The 16869-nt window shown below is 43.6% G+C and overlaps 1 protein-coding gene across 6 annotated transcripts; it reads right to left on the bottom strand.

Moving 5' to 3' along the window:
• Positions 1–1007: 1007 nt before the first annotated feature.
• On the bottom strand, positions 1008–15034 carry DRC5 (dynein regulatory complex subunit 5). 6 transcript variants are annotated; one of them, XM_083433651.1, is made up of 6 exons: positions 14854–14977; positions 8386–8686; positions 6983–7551; positions 4664–5113; positions 2853–2918; positions 1008–1279 (listed from the first exon to the last, which is right to left on the bottom strand). In XM_083433651.1, the coding sequence occupies exons 2-5, from the start codon at positions 8561–8563 to the stop codon at positions 2868–2870; spliced, it is 1248 nt and encodes a 415-aa protein (XP_083289777.1). In that variant the 5' UTR covers positions 8564–8686; positions 14854–14977; the 3' UTR covers positions 1008–1279; positions 2853–2867. The 6 variants fall into 6 exon arrangements, with proteins under 6 accessions (XP_083289777.1, XP_083289776.1, XP_083289774.1 ...); XM_083433650.1 differs by lacking the exon at positions 2853–2918 and having other exon boundaries at positions 8386–8682; positions 14952–15034; XM_083433648.1 differs by lacking the exon at positions 2853–2918 and having other exon boundaries at positions 14871–14986.
• Between the last annotated feature and the right edge of the window lie 1835 nt (positions 15035–16869).

Raw genomic sequence — 16869 nt, 5'->3', positions numbered from 1 at the left:
CCCTGGGGTATTAAACCAGAGGTTTGCAGGATGTGATCCTGCAATATGTTTTGGGGCTTCTGTCAGGATTCAGCACCATCAGTTGCAGGGCCAAATGGACAGCTCCCTGCTTTTTCCATGTTAATACCACGGCTTGGCCAGGCTGAGAGCACCACTAGACAGTGATGGCAGCAGAAGGCTGAACCTTAGTCATTTTTTGTCTGCTTGCTGTTTCTGCTATTGAGAGGACTTTTGCTTTGGGATCACAAGGGGGAAAGAGGGTTGGTGGGGTAGCAAAGAGAGGAAGAAGAAGAAGAGGAGTTTGGATTTGATATCCCGCTTTATCACCCGAAGGAGTCTCAAAGCGGCTAACATTCTCCTTTCCCTTCCTCCCCCACAACAAACACTCTGTGAGGTGAGTGGGGCTGAGAGACTTCAAATAAGTGTGACTAGCCCAAGGTCACCCAGCAGCTGCATGTGGAGGAGCGGAGACTCCGGTTCCCCAGATTACGAGTCTACCGCTCTTAACCACTACACCAAACTGGTTTCATTCAAAGATATACAAAAAAATTCAGTGAATTATTAAACAAGAATCTTGTACCTGAAGGATTTTGTTAGATCTAGCTCACTTTCAACATACTCTGCCTTGCTTAACCTGTTTTTACAGTATCGTTCAGTTCCCATAATGGCCTGTCAAAAATGATTTTAAAGATTTAATCAATGATTAATAATCACCATAATCTAGCTCCATCAGGGTGTACTTTACAGTGCAGAAGAAGTCCCTGCCTTTAGCAGTTTCCAATCTAAAATCTGACAAAGAGGAACAACAGAGCAAGGGGAGGAAGGGGTAAACAGGGAAGCCACATGCTTTTTGTTGCCCCTGCTAGGGTTAGGCCCAGGCTCAGGTGCAATATGACATGGGATCAAGGGACTTGTGCCACAGGAAGGTGAAGAGAAAGGCAGGAGGAAAGGAAGCTATGGCCAGCCAAGATCAATCACAGCTAAGAAGGAACTTCTGAGCACAATGCTTAGCAGAAATAAAATAGGCATTTAATCTAACATGGTGGAGACAAAAACACAGGAAATGTTAGCCTTGTTCGGGGTGTTTTTCTTCAACCGTATGTGGGGCAGGTGCAGAGGGTGGGTGCTGCAGGCTTTTGAATCGGGCTAGTTCCTGGTTGGTCTTTATGGCCTGGTTAATGAGGTATTCACTCTCTTGGCCCACCTCTGCCAGCCTCAGGTCAAATTCTACCACTGTCTTGTTATCAGTCATGCCTTCCAGCAGCTGCTTCCCTCCATCCTGGAATCAATAAAAAGACTAGGCTGAAGGTCAAAAACACACATGCACACAAGCAACCCTTGGGTTTAAACCACATTGCCCCAAGGCACCTAGGCTGGTTTGCAACTAAGACCTAAAAATGCCTCGAGGAAGGGGCAAACATGCTTCCTGACATGCTATTTTTTATTTACAAAAAGAAAAGACAATGAAATCTCATGGCGCCCTTAGACAAACAAAGTTATTATAGCATAAGTTTTCATGGGCTGAAGCCTACTTCATCAAACGTGTAAAGTGAACTCTTAGTTGACAGGTATATAAAGGTATATTTAGAGGATGTCACTACTGTGATTATAATGCAGTAGTGGTGGATTAAGACTGGGCATCCACACATCATTCAACTTCAGTAGTTCTTCTGAAATGCTTCCCCAATATTGTCACCTTATCACCATCCAGAGCGGCAAAAAACTCACCTGAACATTTGTGGTAGGAAAAGTTATCAGATTTTAGCAGGAAGCTATGGGATGTTTTTTTGCTTATGTTTCAATTTCATTGTTCTGCATGGGACAATGACAATAAAGATATATTGTATCGTAAATAAGCAGGGGAAATATTTTTCTTCCCCCCCTCAAGAATGCCCATGGATATGATATGTACCTTGATAACTATTGTGACCTATAAGCTGTATGACCTATAAACTGGGTGTAAATGTTCATACCAGAGTTCTTGTTTTTGATGGAATTGCTTCCTTGGGGTTGTTGTTTTATTGTTTAAAATTTTAATAAAATTTCCATGGAGGGGGTGGGAAAGAGTCCATCTTTTGAGCACTGAGTTACTGGAGCAGTCCCTACTCTAAAATAGGGAATGCTTGTAGAAATATATTTTTTAAAAATAAAAAAATTGTCCAGTAGCACCTTAGAGACCAACTAAGTTTGTTCTTGGTATGAGCTTTCGTGTGCATGTACACTTCTTCAGATAGAGAGTGCTTGTGCAGTTAAACTAGAACTTGCAGTTTGACACACACACACACACACAGAGAGAGAGAGAGAGAGAGAGAGAGAAGGAGAGAGAGAGAGAGAGAGAGAGAGAGAGAGAGAGAGAGACTGGTGTTTCCAACATGCTCCTTCAATAACTACCAGTCTGAGTTCATCATGCATAGGCAGGAGAAAGAGATGGCTGGCAGGAGGACAAACAGGGACAATGGCCCTGGGGATAGCAGGAGCTTATGCATGGGAACAGATCACAGTGTGTGTGTGTGTGTGTGTGTGTGTGTGTTAGAAGAGTCCAAGCATAAGGACGGGGATGAGTTCCTTGTGTGGAGGTTGCCTCTGAAATCCTGCTGTGCTGAGATTCCGAGGTGCTTAGAATGCTTAGAATGTGTTGCACCCTCCTTCCCAGTTCCAGGCACTTGTCCCTTTAGCCCGAAACTGTGCCTCTTGGAGTAGAGAGGGATGCTCACCAAAGCAAGCAGATTTGTCAACCTCTCCTGTCACCTATTCATCAAGCTACTGCTGCTTATTGCCAAATGCTCACAGAATGGATGGTGTGTCACGCTCCCCGTTATGAAAGTGTCATTATAACAGTGACATCTTCCTACCTCCTCATTACCATGTCAAGAGATGATAAAGTGTTTGCTTAGGCAATTCGGTAAGATTTTGGCATCCTGGGGGAAAGAGACAAGAAGTCATTAACTCCCTCAACCTCTGAGGCATCTAAAAAAGCATGTGACAGATCCAGAGGGAACAGTATTGGCATGAGAGGAACTAAAAGCAGGTGATAGCATCGTGATACATGCACCAGACAGATCTTAAAAGCATGTGATGAAAAGTAGAGATTTCTGAGCTGTGACATGGGCTGACCTGTCTCTGGAGTGGCGTTCTGTTCTGTATCTTCTTGCTTCTCAACCCCTTCTGCCCTGCCCTGTCCCAGTCTGGATTTTAAGAAAAAGTCATCACTCAATTAGATGAAGGACCCTACACTTGCAGACACCCAGAATTTAGAATAATTTCTGGGGAAATCAATCACACCATCTTCAGAAATCGGAATATTGCCATATTGTTTAAGCCCATTAGCTACCTGGAATCTGGTGGCCATGTTACTGCAGAAGATTGGAAAAGATACAGCAGACCAAGCAAAATCTGCCAATGAACATGCAAAAGCTGCTGGAGTTTTCAGAGCTTTTGCTTCCATTGGATCACAACTCTGAATATTAAGAGTTTGCACACTTTTATCCACATGAACTGATCCAGTAGAATGTTTTGCTTCGTGAAAGATGGGACAAGAAAATCTAAAGCATGCTTGGGTAAACATAAAGCAAGTAACAAAGACTAATATATGTAGCTCTACCATGTAGAGAGTTGCCAACTTCTCAAAAGACAGCCACTGAGGGTAGGATTCAAACCTCTGCCCTTTGGTAAAATACGGGATTTCAGACAGTCCTGGGGCAAGTTACCCACTCTCTGCCTTTGTTGCAAGCACAAACTAGGAAAAGATGGCAAAGCAGCTGGTATGCTATTTTCTGCGGCAACATTATATAGAAATGAACAGAAATACATTCCTAACAGGTTGCATCAATCACCTGTTGCCACATTATCAATTTAAGAAAAGATGTGTAAAATGTAGTCACACATAATACTGCAATGTAGAGTTCCTGATCACAATTTGAAACAGCCCATTCTGCAGCAGCTTTCTCTGCCGCTAAGCAGAGAAATAAGAACATTCATCCTTCAGTGTAAGCCAGATATATATTCTGGGTCTATTGCTAGCAAACCACAGAAAGTATTTTAGGGGCCCCACAAGACATTATTGTACATTCATCACGATTTGTGCTCATCATACTATCAGGGTGGTTATATATGCAATCACACTTTCAATACCATTTGCACCATTTGCACCTGCAAAAGTTATAAGGGCAGTTATACTGCTTTGGCTGCAGTCAGTGTGAATCCTATAGCTTTCCTGCTAAAATCCCATAATTTTTTATACTACAAATGTTCCTACACATACACACACACACACTTTCAATTTGCTATAGTACAAAATCACATGGACTGTGCTACTTTGGTTTTGAGTTAAACACAAAACAAAAACCTGCAAATTAAAAACCAGCACAAGGAGGAGTGGATTAAGCTAGAAGCACCCTGTGATGTGACCCTCTTCTGCTAGCAGGGAGTTTAATATTTCCAACCCCCACCCCATTCTCCTACACATGTAGGCCAGTCCAAGTCTATCCCAGCCAAAAATTCACTGTGAGATGACAAGCCACTATCTCCCAGCTTCAAAAGAAACATCGTCTGACCTACTTTACAGGGTTGTAAGGATTACTTAAGATAATGCATGTAAAGTGCTTTGAACATTCTATACAAGTGCTATGTGCCCATCCCCCTTGTAGGAAAAGAGATTGCGTACTAGCCCAATGTGGTTGCAGGAGAGGTTGATGTGAGTCAGAGCCGTGTTCTGAGCAAGGACCTGAGAGAAAAGGGTGGCCGTTGGCTCCGACAACTCATTGCCACCCAAGTGAAGATTTGTCAGAGTCTCGTTAGCCAAGAGGGCGTGGCAAATGGCTTGGCCTCCCTCATCCTCAATGCAGTTGAGACGCAGATTGAGGGACGTCAGAATGGAATTCTTGGACAAGGCGTGAGCAATCGCCTGGGCTCCTTGAGCACGGATCCTGTTATCACAAAGGTTAAGGGTTACTATCTTGCTGCGGTTGATCAGTTTGCCAACAGCTCGTGCTCCCCGGTCTGCTATCAGATTGTGAGATAAGTTTAGTTCTGTTAGCGAAGGGTGGTCTAATAGTTCATGGATCAGCACACGAGATTTTTCGTCATCCACTTTGCTTCGGGACAGTTTGAAGACCTGCAGCAGAAGAATAAGGTTACATGTTTTGATAAATAAAAATATTTCAGACAATTTTTATTTTATTTGTGCCTTGAACCACTCAGTTTTCACTGAAAGGCAAGGGATTTGGACAGTTCATCGCCTAAGCTGTTTTTTGAAAAAGTTCACATATCAGAAGCAATAAGCATAACCTGCATTTCTGGTAAAAGGCTTTTAAACTGCTCTAACAATCTGGAACCACAAGGAGTTGTCTGAAAGGCTCCGTAGTTCAAACAGTAAGTCTGTGGTTAATTTTGCCTAATCTTCTCAGAAATATTGGAATTTAGAATCAAAGATTTCTCCATTGCCCCTAAGCAGGCTCAAGCCTTTACGTGATCTAAGCTGGCAGGCAGAGGGGTGGTTCAGTCATCAAGAGTGAGATACAACACAAGTCTTTCAAGTGTTATAAGCCAATGGATAGCTTTTGTACACTACTGAGGGTGGCTTGAGGGTGCAGAGTTGAAAGGTCATTCCACCCATCCTCTTATTTTTTTAGAGGAACTGTAGGTCTCTAGCAACCAGTAGAGGCTATCGCTTACCTTGCTTCCTCATTTAACCCTCTTATGCAGATGTCTACATTATAAATATATTGGGGAGGAGCAGTTTGAAAAAGAACCTTAAAGCTGTTGTTTTAATGCAAGCCACATTAGGACCAAACTCAACAAGATGTGGGAGACCCACAATTCAATCTCTCTTCATTTGTTTTTTTTCTCTTAAAGAGTTGCTGAAGAGGGCCACCCATGTTGGATTAGGCCTGTACTGCAGGAGGAGGAAGACCTAACTCTTTCCCCCAAATGATTTTCCTGATCTAGACTGCCACTTGAGGGAGAGATTTTGATCAGAGCAAGACGCTGAAATATGGGGTTAAATGCCCCTCTCCTGGCACTGTAGCTTCAGTCTGGAGGCTCTGTGGCTGCTTTTAAGTAAAATGGAAATGTCAAGGGGATCTCCCAAACCTTGCCTTATTTGGCCTTTTTTTTGGGGGGGGGGGGGGTTCAATTTAAATCCATGGGACTTGAAGTTGAGATTTAAGAGCTTATTTACCAAGGCTTCATCTCACTGCTTTAATGTTTAAAGCTCTAGTACCATATCATACCGTCCAACTTTTTAATTTCAAAGAACAGTTTACACGTCTTCCGGGCCACGCTCCGGGGCAAGTCGTATGACCCACACCACAATTCCACCCCCCAAGAGCGCTGCCGCCCAAATGGCCACCGTGATCTTGTACAAAAAAGGGATGTCCCTTTTTTCCAGGACACTTGACAGGTGTGCCATGTAAGCAGGGTCAATCACATAGGTCCTTTGCACATCAACCTTGCACAGCTGGGATCAGGTGGGAAGAATCCATGTAGTTGACCCCATCTACACCAGCTGAAGCTAAGGAAGAGTAGCTCTCATCACTCAGTTGTAATGGCATCTAACTTCAAGATAAGAGTGTTTGAGATTAGTATACAAGTATGGTGCAAAGGGGGCTCTCTGCGGCCATGGAAGTACAGTAAGCCTGCACCTTATGTACATTTGTGTGCATTCAGCTTTCTGTGCTTAGCAAAAAAAAAAAAAAAGGTTTAAAAAATTTAAAAATGAGTGGAAAGAGGGCAGGCGTCTGGGGAAAAAAGACTTTGGCAATCCCACCCGCCATTGAACCTAATGTGCTTTGACTAAATGCAATTTTGGCTTTAGGCACGATCCCCGGAATGTAACCTAAGTTGTGGGCCTACTGTACTGATGTCAGGTAATGATTTGGACAAAATTATTCACTAAAGGTTTAAAATTGTCCTCTGACCCTTGGGAACCATCATTCTAGGTTCAGAGTTTCTAAAAATTATAGAAATGTATATGGCAAGTTACTTTTAAAGTTGGACACTTCTTGACAGCGTTGGCCAGGGAGCAGCAGTCCCGGTAGGTGAACTCAAAAAGATTCCACTCAAAATTCATGCCACAATCTTTAACGCCATAAGATAAGTGCAGCTCCTCTAGGTGACAGAGCGCTGGAGTGAGCATACTCATATCAAAATGGTCCATGGAAGGTTCATCCATTCCAGAATCACTTTCTGTATCAGAGGCTTCTTCGTCTTCCTTCTTCTGATCTATTTTCACAGGTGGAAGGAACTGGTCGATATCTAGCTTCTTCACATATTCCTTGCAGAGTGGGATGACATCCAGGACCTGGTTGGGGTTAGTGGTGTCTGGAATGTAGAACTTCAAGATGTTCTCCAAGTGACGTTCAAAAAACATCCGCTTCCAGCTGTTTCCATAGCGGGACACGTCACAAACTGCCCATCTCGCAATGCAACATCGTTTCCAATAACCTTCATCACTAATCAGGTTGGCAGTCACAGTAAGGGGCAGACTTGTGGAGACCTTGTCCAGCACCTTCCTTTGGTGATCCGGAAGGAGGCTATTCAAAATAGGATTGCCTGGTTGGAAAGAAGAGAAGTGAACCTTTCGGAATGTGGTGTCTGTCTGCTGCTTTTTATAGCACCATGAAGATCTATTTGCTAGGTATAGATAGATTATTTGTTTGTTTGTTTGATTTTTAAATTATCCTCCCCAAAGCAAGTTACAGTAACCAATAAAACAACAGAACACGCATCTCAATTATTACAAAAGAATAAAAAAACCAGCAACACTAAAAAACTCAAATAACAGCAGTAAATAAAACATGCAGATAACATTTTAGCATTAGAATAGCACCAGCAGATTAAACAATTATTCAGACATAGCATCATATGTTGAAAGCAACACGCATTTGAGTTTGTACAAGTTTAGCAGCGCTTCCACTAAATAATCTTGAGAGGAGTAATTTGCTGCTAAGAATTCCATTAGGAAGACCAAGCCCTACTCCCAGAACAATAGTTTCCAGGATTCCCTAGGAACAAATGAAAGTTTTGCGTTATACTGTAGACTACAATGCTTCAAAACAAGGCAAAAATAAAGGTATTGACTGGTTATCAAGCAGCAGCAGCAGCAGGAATGACTTGGTCTAGAGCAGCAGCAGCCAAAGTGGTACCCTCCAAAGTTGTTAGGACTACAGTTCCCATCAACTACATGGTCACGAAGGAAGGGAGTTGTGGTGGAGGGCACCACATTAGCTACCCTTGGTCTATGGAATAATTCCCTTGCATTTTTAAAGAGCCATTCCACTTAGTTTCGTTTTTAAAAACTCAGTCCTCAATTGCATGTATAATTGCAACCTGTGATCTAAAGGTTCATTCTCAGCAAGAGAAACCAGAGGAGGAGAAATGACTTACTTTCAAAGTTGTTGATTATGTGCTGTATGCAGAGCTCTGTGAGCTGTGGCACTATAGCTAGACTCCACTCAGGATCCTCAGCTATAATCCGCCGCATTCGCCGAGGGTTAGCTGCTGGGTTTCTGGTACGGCTTGGGGGAGGGACTGCATTGGGGTCTGCAGCAACTGGCTCCTGCATCTTGAAGTGCTGGGGTAAAACCTCTCCCTCTCTCTCTCCTCTCTCTCTCCTCTCTTTCTCTCTCTTAGAATGGTTTGAAAGTTCTGCGCAAACTGGAACACTAAAGTTCAGCAGCCATTCTTCCTAGAAAAATCCAGAAATCAGTACCACTCACTGATACTAATAAAATATTTGATTTGGTGCATTATACTACAAGTGTAGGGAGGAAGAAGTCCCTTACAACTGCATTCTTTAAATCGTTGATGTAGTCCAATCAATTATTAGCTCCACCAATGCACATAACAAAACAAGGAAGGTAGACAGACTGTTTCACTGGACCAAGTTCTGAGAATATAAGAACATTTAATAACTGGAAGTTGTTTACATCAGAAGTTTGTTTCACCTTTTCCTGAGCTATTAAATGTCTCCTAAGATGAAGCAATTATATGAAGTGAGTCATACGCAAATTGGATTTATAAGCACACTGAAGTGGTGGTTTCACATCAAAATGCAGCAGGGTGTCAGTGCAGGGGGCTCACATGATGTAAAAATATATTTATACATTAAAAAAAACCATCCAAGCACAGAAGAGAATCTGGCAGTCTCATTCTCCTTTCTCTGAACTAGTCTAATTTCACACGCCAATCGCACCTGCAGTACCCATATTTCTTAAGGATCATGCAGACAACATATTTGCAGTTGAAGTCCATTCCACATCCTAGGAGTTGAAGTGCCAAAACAGAGGCACAACACAATAGCAAAGTATAGTCTGCACATTTTGACTGGAGGGGATAGCTCTGAAGCAAGGGGATAACTGTAACTTGCTCCCCCAACTCTCTTTTAAAAAATAAGACTAGAAATGCATGCCATCACAGAACAGAGCTCAGGGCCTCCAAAGAACTAGATCAGTGTTGGGGAACCTGTGGCCATCCAGATGTTGTTGGATTACAACTTGCCCCTGATCACCAGCTGTGCTAGCTGAGGCAGGTGGGAATTTTAGTCCAGAAACATTTGGAAGTCCAAATGTTCCCCCCTGCTGGGCTAAATAAGGTTACAATTATATTTTAACATGGAAACCATTATAGAAGTGGGCAATCCTGAAGGTCCTTACTGAGATTTTTCATTAAAATGCTAGGTGAATACTGTGGCATAATGGGGGAATGCTCAGCCTCTTAATCTCTTCAAGGTTTAAAAGTTGAGCGTTCTCTCATTTTACCAAAGTGCTCATCTAGGCTTTTAAAGAAAACATGTTTAAAAAAGGCTGGAACTAAAAAAACCCCATACAATAAGCAGTAACAGTGCATCTCTACCCAGGAATAAATCCCATTAAGCTCAATGAGGCTTGCTTTAGACAGCACAGCAGTTGGATACGGTGTGGGAATTGAGAGTGGAAAACGTTCACGTGCACAAGACGTCCTCGTAACCTTCTACAAAGACACCTGCAGTTGTGCGGAAACTAGTGCCCCAATCCGGCACACTTCTGCTGAAAAGTGCTTTGATCTTATACACTACCTTCCCGTTACAAAGAGAGAAGCCAGTGCCACGGCAGAGATCAAGCTCATTATTTCCTTCCTTTTTCATGAAGCTGCTCCATTTTGCTTTCAAACACACATAAGAAGCAGCCTTTGGTGTGCGAAAGCCCTGGTGCCTTTGAAACCTTTGCAATGGGCAATTTTTCAACCCCCAAACTGTCTGGGGTAGTGCTGATAAAAACAACCTGCTAAATCACAAGAGCAGACCTCTACAAACCCTTTGAAGAATGCAAGGGGGCAAAGCCAAGTTATTCATGTTGTGTTACTGATAATGTGTCTGCAAAGGCTTCTCAGATGGTAGCAGCAAGCAGCAGGTGCCAGAGCAAAGCAAAGAACACTGGAATGAAGGGCAGGGAGAGGCCAGGTCAAATGGATACTTAGGTGTCTACAGAAATTGTGAGACAATGCTGCCCGAGGGCCAAATGACATGGAATAATATCCACTGGAGACCAGCTAATCCTAGTGGGGGTGGAAAATCAGCTATTGTGGAGCAATCACTGTACACTTGCAGGCAACTAAGATTCTTAACCCCAAAAGCCACACAGAAAACCAGGAGAATGCAACAGCCCTCATAACTGTGGTTTCTGCTCTCTGTGATTCTCCCTTCCTGGGTGAAGCCAGCCCAGCACTGCTCCTCAGTCAGAGATCCGTAGGGCTTCTGCAGATCTGACTGCTGTGACCAGAACCATCTTGTCACTCCAATCTTCATCAATCCCAGAATATGGAAGGGAGAAAACAGTTGGCAAATGCAAGAACAGCCCCCTGGGGTCATGAAGCACGAAAACTCAAAAGCTTTCTGCACTTCCCAAATAGTCCAAATATTACCGGACAATAGTAAAAGAACCACTGTGCAACTGTAGCTTCTTCCAAGAGGCAGGCATGGAAATGAGTTTATTTCTGTAAAGCACCATGAACAGGATAACAGCACAAACGATTAATAATTAGCAGGATTCTAAAAATTTTATTGGGAACAACTGTGAATTTAATTGTCAAAATATGCACATTCAAAATTGTATTTAAAAAATAAAACATCTCATGATTAAATATTCCATAAAGCAAGACAGCAGCTGTAGGTGAATTGCAACTAAATCTCTACTGACTTTTTAAAAAGGAGCCTGCAAGTGCAGAACAGTTCATTAAAACCTCAATTCCAGTTGTAGCTCATAAAGCCTATGGCTTGAATCCAAAGAGCCACTTTATGCAGGAAAAGCATTTCCACACATGGTCAGGGAAGTATCATTTCTATTTCCGACTGTTCTAAGGAGTACTTCTGAAATTCCCCCGAGTTTTAGGAACAGCTTAAGGGCAGCATGGAGGGTTGCTTTTAAAAAGAGAGGCTCCATCCAAAAGAAGTTCTGCTCTGTAGGCAGTTTACCACACATCCCTTTAGTTCACACGTCCTGAAACTCTTCTAAACTCTGCAATTTTGTGATTATCTGCTGCGAAGCTTTGTTGCAAAATTCCCACACAGTCTTATTGCTGGTGACCAAATGGCAAGCTTTAGGATCCAGCAATCATTGTCAGATGTGATGGCGTCCAGATTTCTTCCCTTTTGTACACACAATTCCACTATTCTAGGGCTATCCAAAAACCACCAGTACCCTTGGGTTTAGCCAAAATAAAGCCTGGGTTTAAGATTATTTACAATTCAAATCTCAATTAGAAGTGTGACACCACACCATGTTCTTACAATCCACATGATAGGCATGGCACATACACTTGTCCTAACCTACCGACAGTGGCACCACATCTCCTTACGGAAAAAGGGAGCCGTTCAATTTCCTCCTCATACAAATCAAATGGCATCAATTTAGCATCCAACTGTTTAGCATCAACCTGTGCTAGAAAACTGATTTGGTTGCAACAATTTCCAGTAGGGGAGCCATGTGGCACCTTAAAAACCCACAGATTTATTACGGCATGAGCTTTTGTGGACTACACTGAGTTGTGATTCTGCAGTTTCAACTGAGGCCTGCCTTTGAAAGGGCTGGGAGACTGAAATGTGAAACCACCAAATTACCATTAATCATATGTGGATTGAATACACTGCAAACTGAAAAAGGCAAGTGTCCATAGCTTTGGCAGAAAGCAGGGCTCTTCCCATCCTACATACAGTAGTGCAAGCTCATTTGGTAGTCAGGATTAATAATGTTTTATACGTTGGGGGCTTGTTTTTATTTAGGGGTTTTTTTTTGGGAAAATTTTAATTGAATAATGCTGTTTGCAATTTCATTGTTTTATGTAAACCACTTAGAGATGTTTACTTTATTAAGTAGTATATCTGGTTTTATAGACACATAAATAAAATAGACTGCTTATAGTTCTAGTAAATAAATAAAACTTTTCTGACTCTACCTATTGCCAGTAATTTCTCCACTAGAAGCTGTTTTCTATTGTACTCATGAGCTGTGTATGCTGTATTATGAAGGGATTGCAATGTTCTAGGAAAATGAGGCAGAAACCTCAACACAGTGTTCAAACTTACTTTTTGCTTTTACAAAGCATGTGTGTTTCACTCACTCCACATTCAGTGTCATTACAAATATAGCAGAGCACGGTTGCTATGATGTGGTGAAGATTCCACAAGGTGTCTGAATTAACTCTGTGATCAAATGCCTGGGGAGTTGTAAGGTGCTAGGTCTTGCAGTGAGTCATTTATCACACTGAATCAATTTACAGGATCTCCTGATACAGCAATCACATATCACCATGGCTGTTCTATACTTCATTTTCTTATTTTGTCAGTACAAACATAAATTCCCCTGTACTGCTTTGGGTTCACATTCATATATTCATGGATGATTAGATAACTTTCTACCAAGTTACCACATGTATGTGACCACTTAGTAAACAGCTTATATTGCCTTGCCAAAGTACAGGTACTTTATGCCCCCTCCTCCAGTTTTTTCAGCTTTCCACTTCCAGTATGGAAATGTATAAAGTTCTCATTTTTTCACAGGACAATATAGATTACTAGCATACCAAGTGGTTATACGCTCACTGTGATATGCTATTATTTGATAAATAGCCTTTCTTGTTCACTCATCATCTCAGATTCAATGAACATTGGCTGAAAACGTAACTGCTCCCATAAACGGCACACTGGCATATAATATATGTAGTCTCCTTTCTTTGCATTTTGCATTAAACAGCATGTTAAGATGCAGTTAATTAGAAGATAGCATATAAATGTATATGTAACTTTCCACCCACGTTGTGCCTAAATCAAGTGCATTACAAAAGTACTGCTAAAAGAGAAGAAACAAAATGCCAAAATGTAGTCAATTTCCAATCTACACAATTTGCACAAGGATGTATAAGCCATAGATTTAATCACAGAAGAAAAAACATCACTGACTTTCTTCCATGTCCTTAAGTACTTCATTCAATTTCTTTATTTTAAGCTGCTTTTTAATAGTCAAGCCCTTTCAATTCAACTTTCTTTTAATTTAAGAAATAAAACCTGCTTACTGGGAAAGATTTTCTGCTTTTAGATGCAACACGAAGTCCACTGAAATTAACATTATATAAACCCTACCTTCTAATAGTGCAGTACTGAGTAGATGCAACACCCACTCAGCAATTGCAGGGGGTTGGGCTAGATGACCCTCGTGGTCGCTTCCAACTCTACAATTCTACGGTTCTACACAAGCCATGCTCCAATTACAGGAGAAGGTGCTCTATTTTTCATGATGTTTTTAGAAACCTGGGAGGGGCTTATCTTGTCTAAATTGGGGGGTAGTCCATGGGAGGTGTCTTGTCATTAAAAGCTCCCCATCTCTCTTTCCCCATAATTCAAGCACTAAATACAAATATTGTGAAAGAGAAAGGGATTAAAATCCACTAATCAATAGCTTTGCACCATTTGCTATTCTCCAAAAGCTCTCAGTATTTCTTCACATGTACACAGTCACTTTAGCCATATTTTAAATGTTTACTGAAAAGGCTCCCCCCACCCCTTTTGCATTCCCAATATGAATTCTAGTTTGCAGTCCTTAGAAACAACAGATCACTTGGAAATACTTTTAGTTACCCCTAAACCACCCCAAACTTCAAGGATGGCAAAAGGGTGAGCTTTCTCCGGGTCTCTCAGTGTGCCCCTGTGGAATGGATAAAGTGAGTGTTCCAAATTCACTGTAACTGTACAAAAAGGGAACCACCAGCCTTTGGCACCTAACCCAGAGTAATTAGAAGGCCAAGATCTCACATTTATGACAGCAGAACTGCCTGCCTCTTACTTTAAAGGAACCCTGTTCTTTCCTCAGTATTATAGCCTGTGAAAATACACACAGAGAGAGAGAGAGAATCATAGAATTATATAGTTGGAATATATATCAAAAGAGAGGTGGCAGCAGGAGTGCTGGGGAAAGGACTTAGGGGTTGCCTTCATCCTCCTTCTTCCAATTGCTTTGTGGGGTCCCCTACCTGCTGAGCTAGTGTGGCGTAGCCTGACTAGGACCTACGAGACCAGAGTTCAAATCCCCACTTAGGCAAGAAGCTCACTGGGTGACCTTGGGCCATTCACAGCCTCTCAGCCTATAAGCTACCTCGCAGAGCTGTTGTGGGGATTCAGTGAGGAGGGGGAGCCATAGCAGCTTAGAATTGTAGAGCTGGAAGGGGGGCCCCCAAGGGTCATTTAGCTATGCAGGGAGATACATGCACACCACCTTGAGCTCCTTGGAGGGAAAAGGTGGTGCACAGATGCGATAAATCAATAAACAAACCAATAAATCTTCGACCTGTTCTTCCCCTTTCACCCCTCTGCACCCCGAGTGCTACCTTCACATTTTGCTAACCCGGAAGTCTCGAGGGTCCCTCTTCTCCCCTTTCCCGACTGGTCCCAGCACACGCCCGTCTCTCGGGCCGCGCTATCCCACTTGCCTGCTTAGTCCTCGGGGGTGGGGGGTGGGGCGGTTGCTAGGGAAACGAAGCGTTGCCAAGGGCCGGCGCTAGAGATGCAAGCTCAGCCCCGCCCCGCCAGGGGCTTTTAGCGCAGCCTCCAATCAGCATGCGGGAGCCGCCCATTCCCGCTTCAGAGGGGTGGGCGCGAAGAAACGCCCAGGGGCGGGGCTTAGGACTGCGTTGTCCCCTTTGCGTTTGAAACAAAAATCGTCAGGGCGACGTCCCTCCCCGCCCAAATAATTGGTACCTCCCGCCTTCAGAACTGGAGGCTGCGCTAAGGGGAGTGAGAGGCGCTGGTAAAAACAGCGCGCGCGGTTTTCGTGTGAAGAAGAAGACGGGGCTCCTGCACCTTTAATAGCTGTGCCACTTGCAAGGTGCAGGAGCCCTTGGTCTCGCGTCTACCTGGCCACCTTTTGAGAACCACCCATTCTTCGCCCAGGTGGCATGGGCGTAGCCAGGGGGATGCAGGAGGAGCAGCTGCCCCCCCACCAAGTAAATAAAAATACTTAACTAACTAATTGCATCACAGATAACTCGGTTCTGCCCTCCTCCCCCCACCCCAACACGAAGCCTGCCGCCCTAAAAAATAATTCCTGCCTACGCCCAGGTGATTGTCGGTTTTAGATTAAAACATAACCATGTGCCTGACAGGCGTCCATTCATTGCGGACCACTATGACAAACCTAGACAGCATCTTAAAAAGCAGAGACATCACCTTGCCAACAAAGGTCCGTATAGTTAAAACTATGGTTTTCCCAGTAGTGATGTATGGAAGTGAGAGCTGGACCATAAAGAAGGCTGATCGCCGAAGAATTTATGCTTTTGAATTATGGTGCTGGAGGAGACTCTTGAGAGTCCCATGGACTGCAAGAAGATCAAACCGATCCATTCTGAAGGAAATCAGCCCTGAGTGCTCACTGGAAGGACAGATCGTGAAGCTGAGGCTCCAGTACTTTGGCTACCTCATGAGAAGAGAAGACTCCCTGGAAAAGACCCTGATGTTGGGAAAGATGGAGGGCACAAGGAGAAGGGGACGACAGAGGACGAGATGATTGGATAGTGTCTTCGAAGCTACCAGCATGAGTTTGACCAAACTGCGGGAGGCAGTGGAAGACAGGAGTGCCTGGTGTGCTCTGGTCCATGGGGTCACGAAGAGTCGGACACAACTAAACAACAACAAATAGGAGCACTCCAGCGTTTTTGTGGAAGCAAACGCTAAAGCACCTACTGGGTGGTAGGTCCCCAGTGGGGCAGGCTTTGCAGTAAACTTGCATAGGGTTGGCCTGGAGGAGGGTGCGCCACCGTAAAAGGTGCTTTTGTCATCCTGGCGGCAGGCTCTGGCATGCCTTTGCCACAGTAAGTATGGGATGGGTGCCACCTTCCGAACAGGGGTACAACAGTACCACAGGGAGCTTTGCTGTGCACCCAGTCTGGAGAATACAGCCCTATGTGGTAGGAAACAGTCCTGGTGATGAACCAGGCTCATCTACAACGGACATGCTTTGGTGATCATTGTAGGAAGCCCATTGCAAATGATAGGGAAGACATCGTGCAGAATTGTGAGCCTCATTCCCCTGGAGCGCTGGGAAGTCTCATGGCCAGGCAATCCTCTACCGGGTCGGTTATGAAGAGAATATACCGGAGGGTTCTGCAGTCCCTATGATGCAAATATGCGTGGGGAGCAGTGAGAACGCACTTGGCCAGCGCTGATCTGGAAAGTAGCAGCGAGAAGCTTTCCCTTCTCCCCGGAAAGCCCATTCATTAGCAGCCAATGAAAGGCTGCTTTTACCAGCCTGCTGCAAAACTTAGACTTATTTATTTAAGTTTGTATACCGCCCTTCATCCAGAGATCTCAGGGCGGGTTCACAAACTTGTTTCTCTTCTGACACTGGC

The sequence above is a fragment of the Podarcis tiliguerta genome (assembly GCF_965153285.1).
Source record: "Podarcis tiliguerta genome assembly, chromosome: 3".
Lineage (NCBI taxonomy): Eukaryota > Metazoa > Chordata > Lepidosauria > Squamata > Lacertidae > Podarcis > Podarcis tiliguerta.
Note: the sequence above shows the minus strand (reverse complement) of the source record. Positions and strands in the feature narration are given on the sequence as shown.

Coding starts and splice junctions, on each gene's coding strand:
- DRC5 (XM_083433650.1), bottom strand. CDS start 8,563: ATGCAGGAGCCAGTTGCTGCAGACCCCAATGCAGTCCCTCCCCCAAGC. Junction 5,114..6,982: donor AGAAGTGTCCAACTTTAAAA/GTAACTTGCCAT, acceptor CTTCTGCTGCAG/GTCTTCAAACTGTCCCGAAG. Junction 1,280..4,663: donor CCTGCAACCACATTGGGCTA/GTACGCAATCTC, acceptor TATTGATTCCAG/GATGGAGGGAAGCAGCTGCT.